Genomic DNA, 21,117 nt, shown 5'->3' on the forward strand with positions numbered 1-21,117 from the left:
CGTAGATCTATGTCTTCAGGCTACTGTTGCAACAAGTTTAAGGCTGAAGTTATCAGACAAAAGAAAGATGTTTTTGTAGCCAATTAAGGCCTACCCAATTAGGCCTAATAATAATATCCTTGCAGTCGTTTGGTGGCAGATTGCATTTTACAAATCCAGCCAAGTCTAGCATAGGCTATATTTTACAGTTGGGTCGAAACAATACATCCTCTGTTTGTAACTATTCTTCCACTTGTTCTGATACGCTGCCTTCCTGCCGGCTGGTTCTTCTTTTGCAGGAATTGTTCTTCTGAACAATGATCGCAGCAGCGCAGGCCAACAATCCCATGCACACTGAGCGGATATGACATCGCCCACCTATTTTACACTTCTTGACTGTCTCAAACTAGACTTGGGGGTAAACGGGCAATCGAGTGGAGTAGTAATGTCAAAGCTTGAGTCAAGGAGGGGTAGAGAGAGAGAGAGAGCTAGAGAGATAGATAGATAGAGAGCGAGAGAGAGAGAGTGACGTCGGTTTCGTTCATTGCGTGCCATGAAAACACCCCAACAAACAAAATGTGAGACAATGACAGGATCGTTGGTGACACGGTGACTGTAACCTTGACACAGACACAGCAATACTACAGACACACGAGAGAGAGAGAGAGAGAGAGAGAGAGAGAGAGAGAGAGGCACACTTACTCGATACAGATCTATAGATCACTCACATTAGTCGATTACAAAATAAAGCTTTAATGAAAGCATTTACCTTCTGAGGGAGATACAGGTTGTGTATGCTGTGAGGTAAACGATTGTGACAAGCAGTCACTTTGATGGAACTCGAATAGTTAAGTTAAAATAGAAGTCAGAAAAACGTACTTAATGTATAGGCTACGGTAAAAATAATCACTTAATATTATCAGGTTGCTATTATTGATTAGCCTATAGACCTATCCTACTTTGTGTTTTACAGTTCGTCAAAGTGAAACGATTTTTAACTGGGGAACTTGAACAGGGTCTGTGGGAAGTTTGCTGTTGGGAAGTTTAATTTCCAAATTTGCATTATGTTGTGTAACCAACAAAAATGTAACTTAATATGTCAGACAAGCTATTTACTCTCCATACTGATATGATTCCCCCAAAAGTTTATAGAAGCCTTGACCCTTTGGAGTGTGTTTTGTTTTATAGTAGCCTATAGATAATTAGTTGCATTATACTGTATAGTTTGTTTACCTTATGGAAATAGAACTAACAACAGCTTACTATAGAGCATTTGAAGTATTTTCACAATTCTTAAATATATTTAGCTTATACTGGAAGAAGAATTCAAATGTTTAATAGTTTTATTATAAGTTAAAGCAGCTGGTGCCACATTTTAAAATGTCTCAATTCCAAGCAAAAAGTGTTGCATTCCGCGAAGTAAATAAGTGACCAGTAAACTTTAGCCTACTTAAAATATAAAAAATAAAAGCAATAATGCAGAATTACCTTTCAGAGTGATTTTCTTAGCCTATACCTATGAAATATAATTAATAATATAAAACTAAGAGAAGTTTAACTATGATGAATTATTATGAAAGATTAATAATATAGTTGGTCGAGGTAAAAAATAATATTACAACTTGCCTATACTCTTATTATTAATATCATTATAAAAATATGTTTATATATTGGTATGTAGGCCTATATGAATCTGTGAAGTAGTTAGCGGTCAGAATCAGAGGAGTCAAAGTACAGTTAGGTACATTTCTAGGTGCAGGCCTACTTAGGTAAATGTAAGCTACATAGTTGCTGTTCAACACTTCTTCACTGTGGTGCTTGCCTCATGTCTGTGTGTGACAGCATGCTGTCTTCATTCACAAACCGCCTTATGATCTCGACATATCACTAGCTTTTAAATAAGAGGCTATTCCACTACTTAAATGTACAAATGGAAAAGGTCAGCTGTGGAGCATGTGGCCAGCCCAGCAGCATCTGAACTGCGTGGCCAAAGAGTTGAGCGGCCTCGATTGTATGCATGCTGCCTCTGGTCTCCACATCTCCCACATTAGTAAGCTTTGAGAGCGATATGTCAGCCAGAGTAATTACGGCTTGTCAGCTCCTATGACACCGGGCTTAAGGGCCATCTCCACAACTCCTATCTGCATCTAAGGGCCGGGCAGCTTAATCAGCCTTGACAGTCAAGTCCAAAACATTCAGATTTTTCCAGTGAATTTCTGTCATCATTTGTGACCATCGTATTATTTATACAGTCGCAAGTGCACTTTGAGGCCCACACATGCAGACGAATGACTGATACAAAGATTCTTCAAACCGTGAATTTTAAAATAAACAGGAGCTAAGCTGAGAAGGAGGAGAGAAAGAAAGAAAAAAAGTCATCAAGGATTGGAAGGTGAGCATCATATGTAAAGCTTGGGGCAATGCATCTGATATGCTCCCATTATCTTTATTTCACCCTCTCTGCCTCGGTCTCCAAATCAACCCGTCTACCTGGAAGAGTGAACACACGGCCTCCTCCAGCGCTGCTGCTCTTTAACACGGAGGACCAGGCGACTGTATGTGCACTTTAACTGACGGCGATCGTGACGACATGAGAAAATGCGCGTTTACTATGGAGTTACCGGCATGAAGATAGAGGCTGTATACGTGACACGATGATTGCCAGAAACAGTTTTCACATAGAAAAGCTATGAAACCATTCAAACGGTGACACTATCTGATGCAGGTGACAAATAAACAACAACCCTGAATATATTGTGGCCACTTTGACACCTGCTGGCTTGAATGTAGATTGGTATTAATGACGAGTCCCCTTTATCTTGTACATATGGCTTCCATACAGTTTTTAAGCATATTTCTTCCAAATAAAAGGTAAGTTAAAAAGATAATGAAAGATAGCGACTATAACGTTTCATTGCAGAAGAGGCCAATTGTGGCCTATAGTCTGTAATATTATTGAAGAAATGTAAACGACCCCAGGAAGGCAGAGAGAAAGCCGAATACACTCACAAGTGCCATGAGGTGCATGTGGGCTCATTCATAACTGGGTCCAAGTTGAAATAAATAATGAATATAAGTTGTTTTTCACTTTTGAATCCTTCCCAAATTTTGGTGGAAGCCACCTGTTTCTGAAATGGTGCCTGGCGGAGAGAGCGAGATGAGACGAACCTAATTGATTTTTAAGTGGTGTCTCTGTAGGTTGGAAGAGTAAGAGGGGAGTCCACTTCAGGGATCCGCAAAACTCCTCCAGTTTGTACCTGAATTGAAGGGCAGTGATGTGTTGCTGATGCGGCTCAACAAGCCACACTGGGGGCCACACGAGGGGTGGACGGAGGGGCCATATAGCCCGAGCTGAGCTCGCTGCTCTAGTGGGGGATGGAGGGTGATTATAAATGAACTTACTTCTGCAGAGGCAATAAGCTGACATGTCAAGCCTCATCCACCAAACAATAGAAGACAAATCAGGTTTGTGATACAGGGCACACAAACAACATACACACAGACACAACCTCATGCTCTTTCGCCTCTGTCCAGTCACAATTTTGGTGATGATTAGACACCAGTTTAAAAAAAGTTAGACTGCAATGTTGGCAACATTATGGGCTATATTGAAGAAAAAGTGAAGTCACGTTATTTTATAGCCGGCGATATGCACCAACCATGCGCGCACACACACACACACACACACACACACACACACACACACACACACACACACACACACACACACACACACACACATGATGGAGTCCGGACCTGCAGAGAATTTGCAACTCTCCCTGAGCTCGCGGAAGAAAAGGGTGATAGGGAGGCCGGTTCGCTGCTCCACTCTTCCAGGCTCTCACACACAAGATCCGGGCGCACGGCTCCATTGAGTACGAGAAGGCTTTTTCATGGAGGTTCATTAGAAGTAACGAGTTGACACAAGGTAAATCTTAATGTTGAGGCGCCTTTCTCTACCGGCCCGGGGAGGAGCCCTCATTAACTGTCGCTAACAACCCGTGTAAATACACTGATTGGACAGCTCCGATACAAGCTCCAAGCCCTGCCAGGAAGTCCCCCTAATGAGACCACACAATAAAAACAATAAAAGGAGAGAGCGAGAGAGAGAGAGAGAGAGAGAGAGAGAGAGAGGGGGGGGGGGGGGGCGTTAAAAACTTTTGTAAAAGATTTGCTTTTAAAGTTGGCGCACATTTACAAATCGTTACGTAAAACCTTATTTAATGTGCGTTTATCTATTTATATCATTTACTTCTTGTATGTACACGGAGGAGTGACCCATTGCACATGTGGTAACTTGCAACTGCAATGTTGGAAACGTTTTAAGGCTGGTAGATTAACCAACTTAATTTTTGAGGGGCTCAAGGTCATTAAATCAAGTAAACCTATAGGCAAAATTACATGGGTAATTTAGCCTTAAGATTTTTTTAAAGGAATAATAAAATAACAATGCATCAGTAGCAAGAATGCTGCAGAGAATACACTGCAGAAAATATCAATGCAAATAAGTCTTACATTTATCTATTTTTGTCTCCCCTAAACGCAATGAAATTCTACACGTGCTGATTTGGTGATTCCAGACATTTTAAGCATTGCGCAGATCGTGCAGAAACAAATGTTAGCTTTTTATAGCAAACTGGAGTATGTTGTATACAGTATGTCTCCATCACAGTAAAATTAGGAAAATTGCACTTGTGATGAAAAAGTTATGATGGAAACATAAGTATAATGCTTTCCGAGGTTTCACGTTTTTTTAAGCGAGAAACACATTTTCCAAACTCAACGCTATAATAAATTACTTGTTTCGATTGATACTTTTTACAGTGTAGACACAGTCTCCGTTCCCTGGCATGGCCAGCATGGGACTTTACTGAGGGGATTTTGCGCCCCGTCCCGACAGCATCACACATCTGCTCTGCAAAAGCTCCGATCTCCTGGTTCTCGAGGAATACAAATTTCAAATGCACAAAAAAAAGCGGACTTTCTTGTTATAAAAAATAAAACTAGGAGAGGTGTATGACTTGCTTATTAAAAAAATAAAATGGCAGTGTTAAATTATTCGTGATTTACCGAACATCATTGGCAACATCGTAGAAGGAAGCAGGTATGCTCGGACGGAACTTGCAGGAGCAGCGGTCAGCTTTCCATCCTGATATTGGACAAATTGACCATTGAAATAGCAGTGAACCAGTGTCACGTCCAGTCCCAAGCTCGAATGGTGACAGTCCGCGGACTGGACTCTGCTCGCCGCTCTGCATTGGACAGCGAAGAGCAAGGAGAGAAAAAAAGAGCGAGAAGAAGAAAAAGGTAAATCCTGATGTTTGGTGTAAAAACACCATGCAACGTTGAATTTCCAAATCAATTTAAAAATAAATGTCATCGCTTCCTTCACATGTGAATGATAATTACAAGTTCCGAACGTTTAGGATGCATCCGTGCACGTGCACATGCATATACAACTATAAATAGTCAACATGGTTTAAAAGAATAACGAAAACGAAAAACGTGTTTTCTTTTCAAAAGGTGGTATACGTACCCGTCATTGCTCCAAAGTCTCGTCCTGTGTGTTGTTGAGATGAATCCAGGATGGAGCAGCAGGCACATGAGTTTCTCCTGTGTTTGCCAGGGAGGGGTGTGCTGCCTTTTCTGGCCAGCCTCTGCCAAACCGGGGTCAACGAGGGAGCAAAAAAATAAAACAAGTGCCTTTCTTTCCTACCTTCTTTCTCTTTCCCTCTTACCTTTTACAGTCAACACCTTTTTCTTTCTTTCTCTCACCTGGCTCCCTTCTCACTCTCTCACTCCCGTATAGGTTACATGACGTAACATCAGCTTTGTTTATTTGCTCCCCTTATTGGAACAGACCGATAATGAAAATAACCTTCTAATTGGCAATTATCAGTATGGTAATTAACATGTTAGAATGGCAATGTTAGAATTGCAAGAATGGCTGGTGCCAAAAAAAAATTAAAAAATTAAATAAATTATATTTTCTCTAATAGACAGCATTTACTTTTATTTGTGTAAAAGTGTTTCTGGACAAAGTTGATCAACGTGCTTTTCAATTAAATCAACAGACATGAGTTCACACACGAAGAGAGATGTCGGTGGAACGCAGACCCCATGCGTCTCTGTCTGCCAGACCGACATAGTATCCGTGTTTTCGCGTGCAAAATGATGTTTGTGTTGTCGTGTCTGGAGGTTTAGGCTGTAAACGGAGAAGACGCTAAATGCTCGTGGTGCATTCAGGGCTCTCGTCCCCCGCTGCTCGGAACATTGAGCAAGTCCTCGGATAAACACACAATTAGGGCAGGTGAATAAACTTGTTTGGGGGGTGTTAATTACATGCTTAACGTAAACAAAAGCCATGTAAAAGAATGTGAATTACCAGTGGCTTTTCCCCCCTCAATCCCCATTCAGGTTTTACATTTCACCTCTAGTCTCTTCGTAGTGATTTCCGAATTGCCTGCAAGGGATTCTCCAAAACAAGGCTCCTCCAAAACCTAATACTGGATAATACCTGCAGCCTTGGCTTGAATGGTGATCACCTAAATTGGTTCACTAGGAACCCGGGCAGGTAGAAGGCTTTGCATATTTGGAGTAGTGCTGTTAAGCCTGCACTCTCAACGTAATTTTGGGGGTCGTTCGTGCGTGTGTGGGTGTGTGTGAGAGAACGAGAGAGAGAGAGAGAGAGAGAGAGAGAGAGAGAGAGAGAGAGAGAGAGAGAGAGAGAGAGAGAGAGAGAGAGAGAGAGAGAGAGAGAGAGAGAGAGAGAGAGAGAGAGAGAGAGAGAGAGAGAGAGGGGGGGGGGTTAAGCTATGAGGTTAGTTTTAACACCAGCATGAAAATACCAGCCTTTACTTCCAGTCCACAGAGCTTTCCAACGGGACCAATTCAAGTGCCACTTGGAATTAGTTCTCTTGAGGTTCGTATAGGAGCGCAGTGGGCAGGTTTGATCCCATATACTACCCTACCCTGCCCCCTCGCACAAGCGCATGCACACAATCCCAAAAGACACGTACAAATCAAACGCCTGACCCTGCAACCAGATCATCACTGCCCCTGCTCTGTATCACATACACCTACACACAAAACACTTGTACGTCACTCGTGCACGTAAGTACACACAGTAATTAAAGTAACCCCCTTATGCATTAAAACACTGATGCGTAAAAGTGCGCAAACGTGCGTAATTGCAGGATCGCACTAGCGGTTGACATATGCCACTTTAGGTGAAATGCTGAAAATATAAAGGTAGCATTAACTACACATGCACGTCGAGCTGGTCTATACTCACTATCCCTCCACGCTTGAAGTCGGTGGTCTATCCGGCCAGCCCCGGAGAATGTGCAAATCTGAGAGAGGGAAGGAAAAGTTTTGAATTCCTGAATGATTTTGTAGAAAGGCGGCTTAGGATCATTATGTCAGCTTTATTGAGGGCGGATTAAGCGGAGTCTAGATGCTACGCCTTGTACACGGCCCTTTCACAATGTGAGCACTGTTCCTGTTGGAGTGAACTCACACTATTTTAACACCCTATAAGCCCTGTCTAAATATGAAGCCGTTTTAGCCATAAACATGAAAATCACACCGCCGTGGCTACTGCTATAAGCCGAATCCTGTGACTGGATGTGGACATTGATCGTGTCCTTACCCCCTAGATCAAATACATGAAAACTGCTTTTATGTCCCCAAGAAGCTTTCATGTTGCCATTTGATTGTAATTCCAATACTAATGGTATTAATTAGAGGGCTATCACAAAACCCCGTGATAAACTGGTGGCGCTAAAAGGGCGATGCCATTGGCAATTTAGTTATAGAACTGAAACGCAATGGCACTTGTTTAATGAACACAACGCTGCGCATCGATATTCATTTGGAACAAGAACTTTTGTTGGTTGAAGAGGAGGCAGCGGGCAAGGGGCCAGGGGCCAGGGTAGCGCCCAGGAAAGGCCGAGGACAGCAGAGGGGGATCGGCATCACACTGCAGCCTGTACCCGGACCAGCAGGCACCAAACACAGTGACCACACACACACACACACACACACACACACACACACACACACACACACACACACACACACACACACACACACACACACACACCAGCGAGCCCTGGTAATGTCGTGCTCAGACCATGTCATAAAATGACGAACATGCACTTTAGAAAATCATCCACGGATCCAGGCAAAATCAGGACGATTTTAGGATTGTGTCATAATATGATCTTTAAGAAAATAAGAAATGCAAAGTGACAACACATATGGATAGAAAAACCGACAAAGACCCTAAATCTTTCCTTTCCTCTTCACCAAAGTGAATGGACTGATGGAAAAAAGTAGCTACAACAGGAAAAACTACGCGAAAATAATGTGCAAATTGACTCGCTTCTATTCAAAACGTATATTCCGGAGTTGCAGTCATTGGCTGTCCATTTGTCACCCTTTTAAAGCTGCCTCTTTCTCCCTCCCTCCCGTCTCTGCTAAGCATCTCCAGTCTACATATCTTCTTTAGCTTTAACGAGCCTCGTTAAGATCGCAATAATATTCCACCCTCTAATTGCTCATTCCATTCAGCAGATAGCGAGCATTGGCTTGTGCCTGATGCGCGCGGTGCGGTGGGAGGGTTGCTGTGGAGATCGGAGACTCTGATAACCCCCAGTGCGCGCTGCACAAGTGGTGAAAGCCTCGCGCTACGTACTGGCTAATGATTGGCACGCTTGACAGTGATTGGCAGGGCTGCCATGACAACGCTACAACGACACCAAGAAGACCAATAGAAAAGGGAAACAAAATGTTTCAATGCTACACTCAACGGCGGATTTAGGGGGGAGATATTATGAGGCTGGTGTCATTAGGCGATAGCCATTGAATCATTCAATCTTTTTTACTGGCCGGGTTTTTTCGGCTTTTCCCTTTTTCTCGATAATTTTCTTTCTCTCAGGTCATTTCCATGGTTTTCAGATCCCCTTTAGAGCTTTATCCCTCCCATTTCTTCCTGCCAAACTTCGCTGATCGCCCTCTGCTCCTGGCGAACAGCGCTCCCACCACCAGGTCTCCAGAAGACTTGTCCATGTTTCAGCTACCGACACTCAACTTCTCCCCGGAGCAGGTGGCGAGCGTCTGCGAGACGCTGGAGGAGACCGGGGACATCGAACGGCTGGGCCGCTTCCTCTGGTCCCTGCCGGTGGCTCCGGGAGCGTGCGAACAGATCAACAAGCACGAGTCCATCCTGCGCGCCCGGGCCGTGGTGGCGTTCCACACGGGGAATTTCAGAGACCTCTACCACATCCTGGAGAACCACAAGTTCACCAAGGACTCGCACGGCAAACTGCAGGCCATGTGGCTGGAAGCACACTACCAGGAGGCAGAGAAGCTCCGCGGTCGTCCCCTCGGACCTGTCGATAAGTACCGGGTGCGGAAGAAGTTTCCGCTGCCTCGGACCATCTGGGACGGCGAGCAGAAGACGCACTGTTTCAAAGAGCGGACACGGAGCCTTCTGAGGGAGTGGTACCTCCAGGACCCATATCCAAACCCAAGCAAGAAAAGGGAACTGGCGCAAGCCACTGGACTCACTCCTACACAGGTCGGAAACTGGTTTAAAAACCGGAGGCAACGAGACAGAGCCGCGGCGGCGAAAAACAGGTTGGTGATTTTTGTCCATACGTTCAAAACATAATAATGTGCCAAAGTTTGTCTGAAATGAATTTCATAAATCAAAAAAGAAAAAAGGATATTGAAAATATGTAGTTATGCTTACGGGTACTGTCTGGGAAAAATACGAGTCTGTTAGGCTGCGGCGACATTTTTGTTATGAAGAGAAATCAGGACGAACATCGAAAACACTATTTATTCTCTTGAAAATATCCAGATCTGTTTTTTGTTTTAAATTATGTTTTTTGTTTCATTTAGAAGATTGTCTAATATAATTTTCATCAGATTTAACTTTACAGGCATTTTGAATAGGATTTAATTGTGTTATTGTTTTAAAATAAATAAAAACATATTCATTTTTAAACTCAAGTTACATTTTTTAATAGGCTAATATTAATAGGATAATTATTATATACTCACCAACTAGATTCCTGTTAAACCGAAGAGGCAATTATTGTGTGGTTTTCTTGTGAGAATAGAAATGGCTTGTTTACCTTTTACGTGTGAAAGTGAAAGTGCTTTAATGAATTTAAAATAGTCCCTGTAATTAATTATAGAAATTACTGGGCCACTAATTTATACTGTAGTATGGTCACTGTTTGGGTTGTAGTAGTGTAAACAGCCGTATGGGAGATTTTTAAACAGTAAAACCTAAACACAGCCTCAATATCTTTTCAGACAAAAGTTCCATTTGTACCTTTAAATATATTTGACATTTTCATGCTTTGCATATCATTTTAAATATTATTTTAGGCTATATGTTTCCAAAGCTTTGTGATCATTTATCTATGCTACATCGCGTATAGTGGCTGCATTTCACGTATGGCTACTACAGTGCATTTATCATTTTAACATCACATGTTACTTAGCATTGTTGAGGGGGATTATCTGAAAGGATAATAGATGTATTATTGATATTACTTGACTAAAATGAGCACGCGTATTAAAAAAGCAGTTGAAGACATAGGCTGTATTCATAACATTAAGGGTTGTATCAATCCGTTTAAATACTATAATTGATTAAAAATATACCTCGGAGAGTACTAAGCCATATGAATTCTAGTCTAATCTTTTTGCTAAATGAATAGATATATTTCCAGTCTGACATTAACCCGCCGTGGTGGAGTTATTATCATGAGTGGATTGAAGATAAACATTTAGGATGATTGGAGTAACCTGGATCTCGACGTCATCCATTGATAGACTTCGACTTCCATCAGACTGGGATAGCCTACATCTGTGTCAAAGCCTCGTGACATTTGGATCAAGGCCTAAATTATTCAGAATAAATACAAATAATTTGGTTATGGAGCTGCATACTTACGGGGCTTAATAAGCAGCAATAAAGTAATAGTAATACATAAAAGTAGTGAACACACAGCAGCTTGTGAATAAACACAAGAAAGCTACAGAATGTTGTTGTAATGCCTTCAAACTGCTTTTATAAGACCCACAAAGTTGGATTTAAAGCTTATTTTTTTCTGCTGTGATGTGACTCGTTTTTTTAAAAATCCCAGATTGATTGACTTGCGCGTTGATCATACATCACTTTTGTAGAAAGAAAAACAAAGCAAAAAAAAAACCCTATTACATTTCTTCCAACATTTGGTAGTGCTGTGTTTTGTCCCCTGAAAGCTGGCTATTTGATAAAAGCATGCATGCATGGTTGGGGCCGGCAGGGGGAAAGAAAGGCGAGTTTGAACCCCTATTTTGCAGGAGGAGGAGGGGAAAGGGGACATTCTCAGGTCTAATTGCCATTTCTCTCTTTTTTCTGGTCTTTTTTCCCCCTCCCCTTCCTCACTTCTTTTCTTCTCCAGGCTCCAGCACCAAGCAATAGGACCGAGCGGTATGAGGTCGCTCTCGGAGGCCGGGCTCACCCCACGCAGCTCGGCAGAGTCGCCGTCGACCGCGGCCAGTCCCACCACCAGCGTTTCCAGTATGGCAGAGCGAGTTGATACCGGGACGTCCATCCTGTCCGTCACATCCAGCGACTCGGAGTGCGATGTATGATACGGAGGGGGGGAAAACCCGACACACAAAAACAAAAAGAGAAATATTTACAGGGAAAATGGACCTGAAAGGAAGAAAAAAAGACTTGTGAAAATATCGTGGATGAAAAAAGGACCGATTCATATAAATATTAAAATAAAAAGAGATAAAAGCACGTCTTTTTTTTATTATTAAAAAGCGCTTTCAAAAAGGACCCACGCCTCCCCCTCCTCGTCATACCCCCACACCACCACCACCACTACTAGACTACTTGCATGATGTCTTTTTTTATTTTTGTTTTGTTTTGTAATCAGGGAAAATAGCCTGAATGCAAGATTTTCCTTCAGGAACATCGATCAGAGGGAATAAAAACAGATCGTCTTGGTATCTTCTTCGTCGCCTTTTTTATTTTTTATTTTCCTCCATCACCGTTTTAGTCCAAGTGATGATGATGATTATGATTGATGATGATGACGGCGAAGCAGCCGCCATGCACGCAGACAAGATGCAATCCTGTTTTTACCTTGTGTTCATCAGACAATCATTTTAAGTCGTGTAAGCACCTTTTTAAAAAAAACACTTCTGTCACTGCCTGTGTGGGGTTTCATTGTCAAAGAAATTGTCGAGCGGAATCGTTTATGACTGTATCAGATTTTTATTTTTATTTTCAAAATTTTATATTGAATTATGTATATCTCAAAATATTTGCGATCATTCCCGGTCTGTAATATACGTGTAGAAATATGCTTGTATATAATTATTGCTCTCCCTCGTCTCATCCTCTTTTCTATCCCTTCCTCACTTTTCTTGACTTGGTGTTCCTACATAAAATATTTGTCAAAACTTACAACTGAAGTGCTCTAGGCGTTTTTGTTGCTTTTGGTTGTTTTGTTTGTATTGGGGGAGGGGAGTTTATAATGACATATGTTTCCATATTTATGCAAAAATAATAACAATATGAAAAGTGGATTACCTTGTTACTTCTACATTTACTCGAGCACAGGCAGCCCCCCTCCTCTCCTCTCTTCCGCCCCAGGGTCGCTCAAAGCGCTTATTTACATGAGCCTATTCAATGTTTCTTTCTTGCGTGGTTATTATGTTAATGTACCATACATTTCTAAATCAAATACAGTATTCAATTTGCTATACCTCTTTGCATGATGTCTGTCTCCATCCGATTAGGGATAAGGACATTGATAAGTGGCTAAACACATGTTCATATTGGGTCATTATTGGATTGGGGAAGCATTAATGCTCATAATGGCTTATGCGTGCACAGGTTATGCAGTCAGTGGGTTGAACTCACCTACAACATTGTTTGGCTTTATATCCGGAGCAGAGTTTATTAATTTTTAAAGATTTATCATATTGGTGGGAATTGTTTGGTCTTTAACAATGACAAAACGCAAACGTGCTGTTAATAAAATGTTTACGATTATATCCTACAGAAGAAGAAGTCATATTATTGACGTATTGTGAGGCCCCATGTCTAATGATCAAGCCATGTAATGTAGTTAAAATTCGCCCAGAATGTCTGCCCCTGTATATAGCATAGGCCTACTACACAAATTCTGGCAAACGTCAACGTCATGCAGCACTTAAAAATGTGAGTGCTATTTCCCCTTTTGTTTACCGTTGCTAGTGAATACAGAAATTAAGTAAACGCGCCATTAAATGGGCTAATCACGATGGGACTCCTCCCCTGTCCCAATCTCCCATTGTGGCCCGCTGAAAAGAGCTTTTCTTCCTCGGACGAGAACCATTTCCCCCTCCAAAAAAAGGCTTTCTCTCCTGCAGTCCCTTTCCATCTAAATCCCCAACCAATTATGCAGCAGACTAGGGCAGATTTGCTATAGGACACTGTTGTAGGAACTATAGTTTTGGTGGAGACACTTGCGCATAGGTTTCTGCCTCCTAGAAGCAGCGCTGAGGATTTCCCCATGTAAATACGGCGCTGTATTAACTGCATGCAGGCAACTCTGTACTGCGGCTCGATTCTGAGTGTTGCAGTAGTAATGTCTTAGCCATAGAAAGCATGACAGAGTCTGCTGTTTGACACAGGGAGAATAGGACTTTTAGAAGGTTGCATTAATTATTAGCAACAGTGTAGCCTACATCTTCAGCAGTTTCACTGAGAGAGATTTCCCCATAACATTTGATTTTTTTAAGACGTGAAAGTGAAACTGTAACTTAACTGTCTCCAGCAAATGTACCACGGGTCTTCAAAGCCTAGGGATGAACAGGATATTTGGAGATTTGAAGGCAAACGCATTAAAGCTTAAATATACAACTGTTTGGGCAGTGTATGTGTATGCGTACATGTGCACGCAAAAGTGGCTGAAAGGGGTAATTTAACATTTAAAATAGAGACCAGAAAATTCTCATACAAAAACGTGTCTAATTACACTAGTTTAATTTTTATTATTATTATTTTTTTAACATGGAAGGCGACAACCCAAACTAAAGTGAATAGCCCTTACAGTTGTTGTAACACACTGTATTTGTTTTAGTTGACAGAAGTGGAAACTAATACAAATAGTTGACTAAGTGGTCTATACTTTAGATTTGAATATAGATTCATTTTCTCCATATACATGTTATCATTCCTCACGGTGTGCACAAGCCATCTGCATGCATAAGTCTCCCTCAGACGGACACCGATCAAAACACAAAAACATGTGTCAAAAGCTTCAGCCAGACGACTCATTGGGCCCGTGATCCTGAAATAACCGAGGCCATAATACAGACAAACGCAAAGCTCAGCTCCCTGCCTGGCTAAAACAAACCATCTCCCGCCGCATTCACTGGCAGTCGATTGCAGATGAAGTAAATCTGTATCATATTTTAAACCCATTCCGGGTCTTAAATCAGCCTGCCAGAGACAGATAGGGCCTATCAAGAGCACCGAGGGGCCATGGCACCGCCGCACAAGCAGACCCTTATCACACAGCCCCCACCTCTCCATTTACTCACTCCACAAGTTTTATTGGCCGCGACAAGTCCCGGCTATGATTGAGATTAAATTAATCGTAAACTGAAGAGCATTTTAATCGGCAAAGAGGACACTAGGATTAGAGCTATATCTGAGAGATGGAGCCACAGATAGGGACTCATGAATACAAAACAAGTGATGAATGGGATCCATTTGTGCAGCGTTGTGTTCATTATCCCAAGGCTCTGGAAACGCAGTGTACATATGCAGATAAAAACTAAACTTACTTGAGAAGAAATAATGAAAGCGATGTGTTTGTTTGAAATAATGTGTAAAAAAAGGAAGAAGAAGAAGAAAGAAGCTAAACATGACAACTTTTGCACTTCCTCGCGAGTCCGTTTCGTTTGCACTTGTTAAAAAATTGTTATGTTTATAATGGATTTAAATTAATTCACGAGGAAACTATGTGGTTAAAAAAATATGATAGTAATTATTCGGCGCTAGGGTATGTTACCAGGGACACACCAAAAGTCAATATTCATTAAATATCATAGTGATTTTCCATTAGGGCATGTTCAACCATGTAAATGAGACGCATTTAAACAGGTACTGGTGTGTTCTCGTCGTAAACACATGCGGGCATGAGTGGCACTAGTAAAAAAAAAAAAAAAAGAAAGAAAAAAGTGCTGGAAGTGTGAGTCTATCTGTTGCCGGCTGGGGTCATTAACAGTGGGGGAGCTCGTGTTCGTGATCTGTCAACTCAAATATGGATCACAAGACAAAGGAACTTAGCGAGGAGTAATCTCTTGCCTCGTTTCCACCGAGTAGAGCGGGTCGGATCGGAGCGGCTCAGAGCGGGACAGCTCACTTTTAAGAATCTCGGTGTTGTTTCCACCGCCGACCCTACCCTTACTGGTAGGGCGGGGTTTAGGCTGGACTGCGATAGCCGACGCCAGAATGTGGGTCAAACTATCGGGCTGTGGGAACAACTGTGGTCAAGCCAGCGGTCTCTTGTTTTTGCTTGGTCAAACCAGCCGCTTCTTTATTTATTCCCCCCGTGTTGTGAGCACAGAGACGGCTCGGTGCAACTGATAGAGACAGTGAGCGAACAGCACTGGCTGCGGCAGCTACGTGACATCGTAGCAGTGGGACACAGTGTAGCCAACTGATTCATTTAATGACGAGGAAAAACACCACACAATAAACAGTGCCGCGCTCACATTTTCGCCAAAACTCTCTTCACTCTAGCCGAGGTGACTGCAAACGGCGGAGATGATTCAAACCAGCCGCTTCTTTATGTATTCCCCCCGTGTTGTTGTGAGCGTGTATTTTACTACTATCTATGGCGTAAACACACAGAGACCGCTCGGCGCAACTCATAGAGACAGTGAGCGAACAGTGCTGGCTGCAGCAGCTACGTGACTATGGGACACAGTGTAACCAACTGATTAATTTATTGACGAGGAAAAACACCACACAATAAACAGAGCTGTGCTCACATTTTCGCCAAAACACAAGACTCTCTTCACTCTTGCCGAGATCTACACATGGCGGAAATGATTCTTTCGACCAATCAAATGACGGCAGTGTGTAGCTCCGCCTTCTCATGCATTTTCGGCCCGCTTTCAGGCCGCTAGTACCCCTACGGAGGAGTACTGAGATCGGGAGCGGCTCAGAGCGGTTAGGTGCGCTTAAACCGTACCCTACCCAACTTTTGGCAAATGAAAAGCCAAACTACCCGGACCGAACCGCTCCGACCCGACCCGCTCTACTCGGTGGAAACGAGGCATCTGTGTGTGATACTTACATGAGAGTAAACGAGAATGTGAGGCAAGTGCGGCAACAATGGGGACTCGCATGTTTTTCTATTTTTTTGCTCCCTTAAGTTGTTTTGCATTTATCCGTGCAAGTGCATCTGTCAAACAAGATTTGCAAGCAGCTGAACGACAACAACATAAAGACGATTATTGTTTTACGGCTTCCAGATTTCAGGAGTCAACGTGGTTTAAAGTGTCTCTAAGAGGAGAAAAGCATAAGCGAACGCTCTCCTGAAAAAAATACATAGATATAGATTGGATCGATGGCTGTTTGCATAGTGATGATCCGCTATAGTTTACCTTCCTTTTCATTCGCAACCACAACATAGTGCATACCGACGTTCATGCAGGCACTGTCAGTCTAACTATAGGGAACAAGAGGAAGGAGGGGGGACTAAGCCAGAGTCTGGCGGAGAGAAATACTTGCCCTGCCCTGTTTTTTCTCGGATTTCACCGGTTAACTGCACACAACTTTCCTATTGGTGTGTATTCATGCAGCACCCAAAGAGCACCAGTTTTCCAATGGCCTCACCAGCGCGGCTGTCAGTGCAGGAATGAGCGGGGGCCTTTGGACTAAACTTTCTCCCCTTTTAATTCAATAGGTAAGACGTAGGACAGCAGTATTCCTCTTGACTGACTGAGGGCTCATTTAGACTAAGTTATATGAGCATGACCTGTCATCCCGTAATGTTGAGCAACTATTCTCCTTTCCTGGCCTATGTGAAATATTAACAGCAATTAGCCATCCTTGTAAAGGCCACATCTCCATTAGGCGCTGAATGTTATACCGTGAGTCTTATATCATAACGATAACGATCCTGAAACAAACAGCAGCAAATAGCTATAACTTTTAACAAGATTAGTCAGAAGTGTGTCTTAGTCATATTAAAGGGAATATAGGAGAAATAAAGTGATAGGGGTATAGTGATGTTTTGTGATGGTGTAAGGGCTCAGCTTTGTGTATATATATATTACATGTGGTGCTATATTTGACCAGGAAAACGTCGTGAGATGAGTGACATTTTGCCTTTGGCGTAATTTCAATAGTCTGCCCGAGGTGCGTAAATTGTGCGCGTTTTTACCAATGCTAGGCGCCATGCACCTGCTGCTTGTCGTAAACTGATCAACCTCCCAAATCCACCACTCTCTCTCTCTCTCTCTCTCTCTCTCTCTCTCTCTCTCTCTCTCTCTCTCTCTCTCTCTGACTCAACATTTATCACACGCACACACTCTCCCTAAGACAAGGCCAGCGTTTAAAAGTGTCCTTCTATCAAATTGTGTTTCGGAGGTCACATAATGCAGGAGGCAATGATACAGGATCATCAGTGTATAAGCTGGTAACACTTTACAATAAGGTACACAAAAAAAAGAGTAGTTACCCTTTTAAAAAGGGTAGTTTACCTTTTAAAAAGGTAAGTTTACCTTTTAAAAAGGTTTTTAAAAGGTAAACTAAGTGTGAGAGTGTGTGTGTGTGTGTGTGTGTGTGTGTGTGTGTGTGTGTGTGTTGTGCGTGCGGGTGAGCGTTCGTGCGTGCTCGGTGTCAAGAAATACTTCAGTCTAATGCTGATTAGTGGGAACTGCCGTTGCACAAGCCTCATCTTTTTAAAACAAGCATAACATGAAAGCAACCCAACCCTGGCTTACTCAAGCGAACATGAGCCCCCCCCCCTCTCGCGCGCACACACGTGCACGCGTATAGCCTTACACGGATAGCACATATGGAGGTTATGTGTGTGTTGGGGTGGAGTGGGGGGAGCGGGGTGCGGGCTGTGATCTCTCGCCTTGTGCACACCGAGTGGACAGAGGGCTGAGCAGCTTAAATAGAGCCCCAGCACCTGTGTTTTCTAGCGCCGTTCTCAGGCCTTCTTGGCATGGCACGGCACTGCACAGCACTGCGCACTGAGAACTGCGCCGTTAATGACCATGCGGACATCATAGACAACATGTGGCATTTTATCTTTATGATTAAACTGGAATCCCGCACATTATTAGTTCACATACTGCACCCCCCTTTATGTAGTCATTTTTTGATAGATTGTATTCAAAGGCTAAAATCCAGCTTAGCCGTTTCTTCATTAGTAGCCTATTCAAACAGTATATTCTGCTCGCACCCCTTTTGTAAATAACGTCACAAACACGTCACTGAATATTTGTTCACCAGCAAGAAACCGCTTAAACAGCCTCCTTCTCTGCTCCCCCTTTTCCTTCCATGAATTGGTGATTGTTCCCTGGTCTGATGCTGAAAGCTATTGTCTGTCAGCTGGAGCTCCTGCCTGCTCTGGTACTGAACGCACCGGATGAACCTGGACACGGACACCCGGTCCCGCTGTGTCCAGACACCTCACACAAACACATGCACACACAGTCCTTATTTTTCTTTGACCGTTTATGTGGGGGATACTGCACAAAACTCCTGCAAATGCTGGCCCTGAGTCTGAGAAGAGTTCCCAAGGCATCTGTATATCCAAATGACACACAAGGCCTTATGCACTAAAGAATGAACATCTTAGATTATTATTAGGCCTATTATAATTAATAATATAAATAACAATAATACAAATAATAATAATAATAATAATAATAATAATAATAATAATAATAAAACAATAATAATGACTAATGAACCAGGTCAATACAAAATGTGGCATCTGAAGTCTTACTCTTTAACCAAGTAAACTGAAATTGTATTGTTAAGAAATGGCTTACATTTGTTTCCATACATAACCTCAAACTGACGTTTTATAATTATATTCCTGGTATTTCTGACGGAATTAAAACTCAGGCTTTGTAAAAAAAAAAAAAAAACATAATATGTGGCTCGTATAAGATATCATAATTTGACCAAAGTAGACTTTTTTGAGTATAGCCTAGCCAATGCTTCTTTGAATGAATGAGAACATAATTGACTTTTCAAGGGAATGTACCTACATGTCCTTTAAATGAACCCGGCTCACATGAACCAAAGCCATAATTCTAAAAAAATGTATTGCACCATAACGGTTTACCATGGCGATTGGCCTAATATGTGACACACGCACCATACAACAAATAAAATAATAATAATAGCCTGGGCTTTAAGAAAAGCCTGTCCGGTGACACGCCGCCTCTTTATGCCCATGCACTTAACAAAAGGTCGGGAAATGACTGACGCCCGGGTGTTCTTATCAATTTAACCTCCATTTACAAAGCTATAGGATGGATTACCCGCCTGCCTCCCCGAGCTCACAAAACAGCCCCCACCAGAGCGGCGGGCCAGGCAGGGGCAAAACGAGCAACAGAGCAGAGCCACACGTGCTCCTTGACTGCCATCTAGCGGAATCTGGTGGAAGAGACACTACCCCCAAAGTACGTCTTTCCAAACTGGTATTTCATGTCAAGAGAAGTGGTAGACGAAGGGGAGCAAAATTCAATGTTTTTGACTATTCAAAAGTTTATTCTTTATGACTGCTGCATTAAATTAAACGGAACGTTTGTATATGTCTTATCCATTACCTTATACACACCCCCTTACATGTTTGGTATGTTTGTAAATGCTATGTTGGAATAATGTTTGTCTGCATAACATGAGCTTGTGCTGCCAGAGTCACCAATGTTTCCAAGAGTGTGTGTTGTCAGTGGTTTTACCCCACTAGTGAGACAAGTGTTTGGCTATGATCTACAGCCTAAAGGCAGCAGCGCTGTCTGAGTTGGGACTTCTTTGTTAAATCCTCCATTGTGCCCTAGTTAATGCAAGTGCAAGCACATTTATACATACATATGCAGGCTTGCACTACAGGGACGAGTGCAGGCCAGTGAAGTTATACTGCCCACACGCATGCACATACATACAGACTGACTTACAGGGCACATTCATTAAAGTTTCATTGCATGAAAGTCAAATGATGTTGGAACAGTGAACCAGCTTCTCCGTTTAGTGCTAGATCCAGGATTGAGACGCCAGAGAGTGTAACGGAACCCCTGACCCCTGGTTAATTTTTAAAAACTGATACCCAGAGTTTTACTGAGGCCGCCAAGGAGCCAAGTGACTGACTGTTGTGCGTGTATGTGTGTGTGTGTGTGTGTGTGTGTGTGTGTGTGTGTGTGTGTGTGTGTGTGTGTGTGTGTGTGTGTGTGTGTGTGTGTGTGTGTGTGTGCGTGTGTGTGTGTGTCTTGATGGTGTGGAGGGCAGGCATAGTGGTGTCCGCTGGAGCGCGGCCTTTTAGGATTTAACTTGCCTATTATGGAGAGCATGGGGCAGGGGGAGGAAGAGGACAGAGAGAAGGCAACAGAGAAGGTTTCACTGTAAATGGGCAGTAAAATGCTTACGGCAAACTAGTCTTGAATCCGCCATTAAATAATAGCAGAAGGAGAAGGGTATGCCGGCATGTAAGATGCCATGAGCGATGACTCTTTCACTTGCCCACTTTGTATCCACTCATATGTCTTAAAACGGTTTCGGCCTGATTTCAGGTTCACGGGACAGTAGAAGCAACTCTTATCTGGGGTCATTAGAGTCGATTTACAATTCCAGCAGTTCAGTGGACAGATGGGGATACATCCAAACTTCACAGACGTATTCCCCTCCAGGCTCTATATAATAGAGCCTGGAGGGGAAAATGCACTTTGGAGGGGAAATGACTGGATCTGTGGATTTTAAATTCACCTTTTAAATGCCCGTACATAAACACAAGCAAACAAACATGCTGTATTCTGTCATGACATTTAAAGGTACATTCCTGCACTGTATGAGAATATGCCTTGTTGTAGTTT

At 42.6% G+C, this 21,117-nt stretch overlaps 1 protein-coding gene across 1 annotated transcript; it reads left to right on the forward strand.

The window, feature by feature from the left end:
* Positions 1-8,929: 8,929 nt before the first annotated feature.
* six3a (SIX homeobox 3a) lies at positions 8,930-11,640 on the forward strand (the record flags this gene model as incomplete). Its single annotated transcript, XM_080037358.1, has 2 exons — positions 8,930-9,621; positions 11,448-11,640. The coding sequence occupies 2 exons, from the start codon at positions 8,930-8,932 to the stop codon at positions 11,638-11,640; spliced, it is 885 nt and encodes a 294-aa protein (XP_079893484.1).
* Positions 11,641-21,117: the final 9,477 nt, after the last annotated feature.

The sequence above is a fragment of the Ammodytes marinus genome (genome assembly GCF_949987685.1).
Source record: "Ammodytes marinus genome assembly, chromosome: 11".
In the NCBI taxonomy this organism is placed as follows: domain Eukaryota; kingdom Metazoa; phylum Chordata; class Actinopteri; order Uranoscopiformes; family Ammodytidae; genus Ammodytes; species Ammodytes marinus.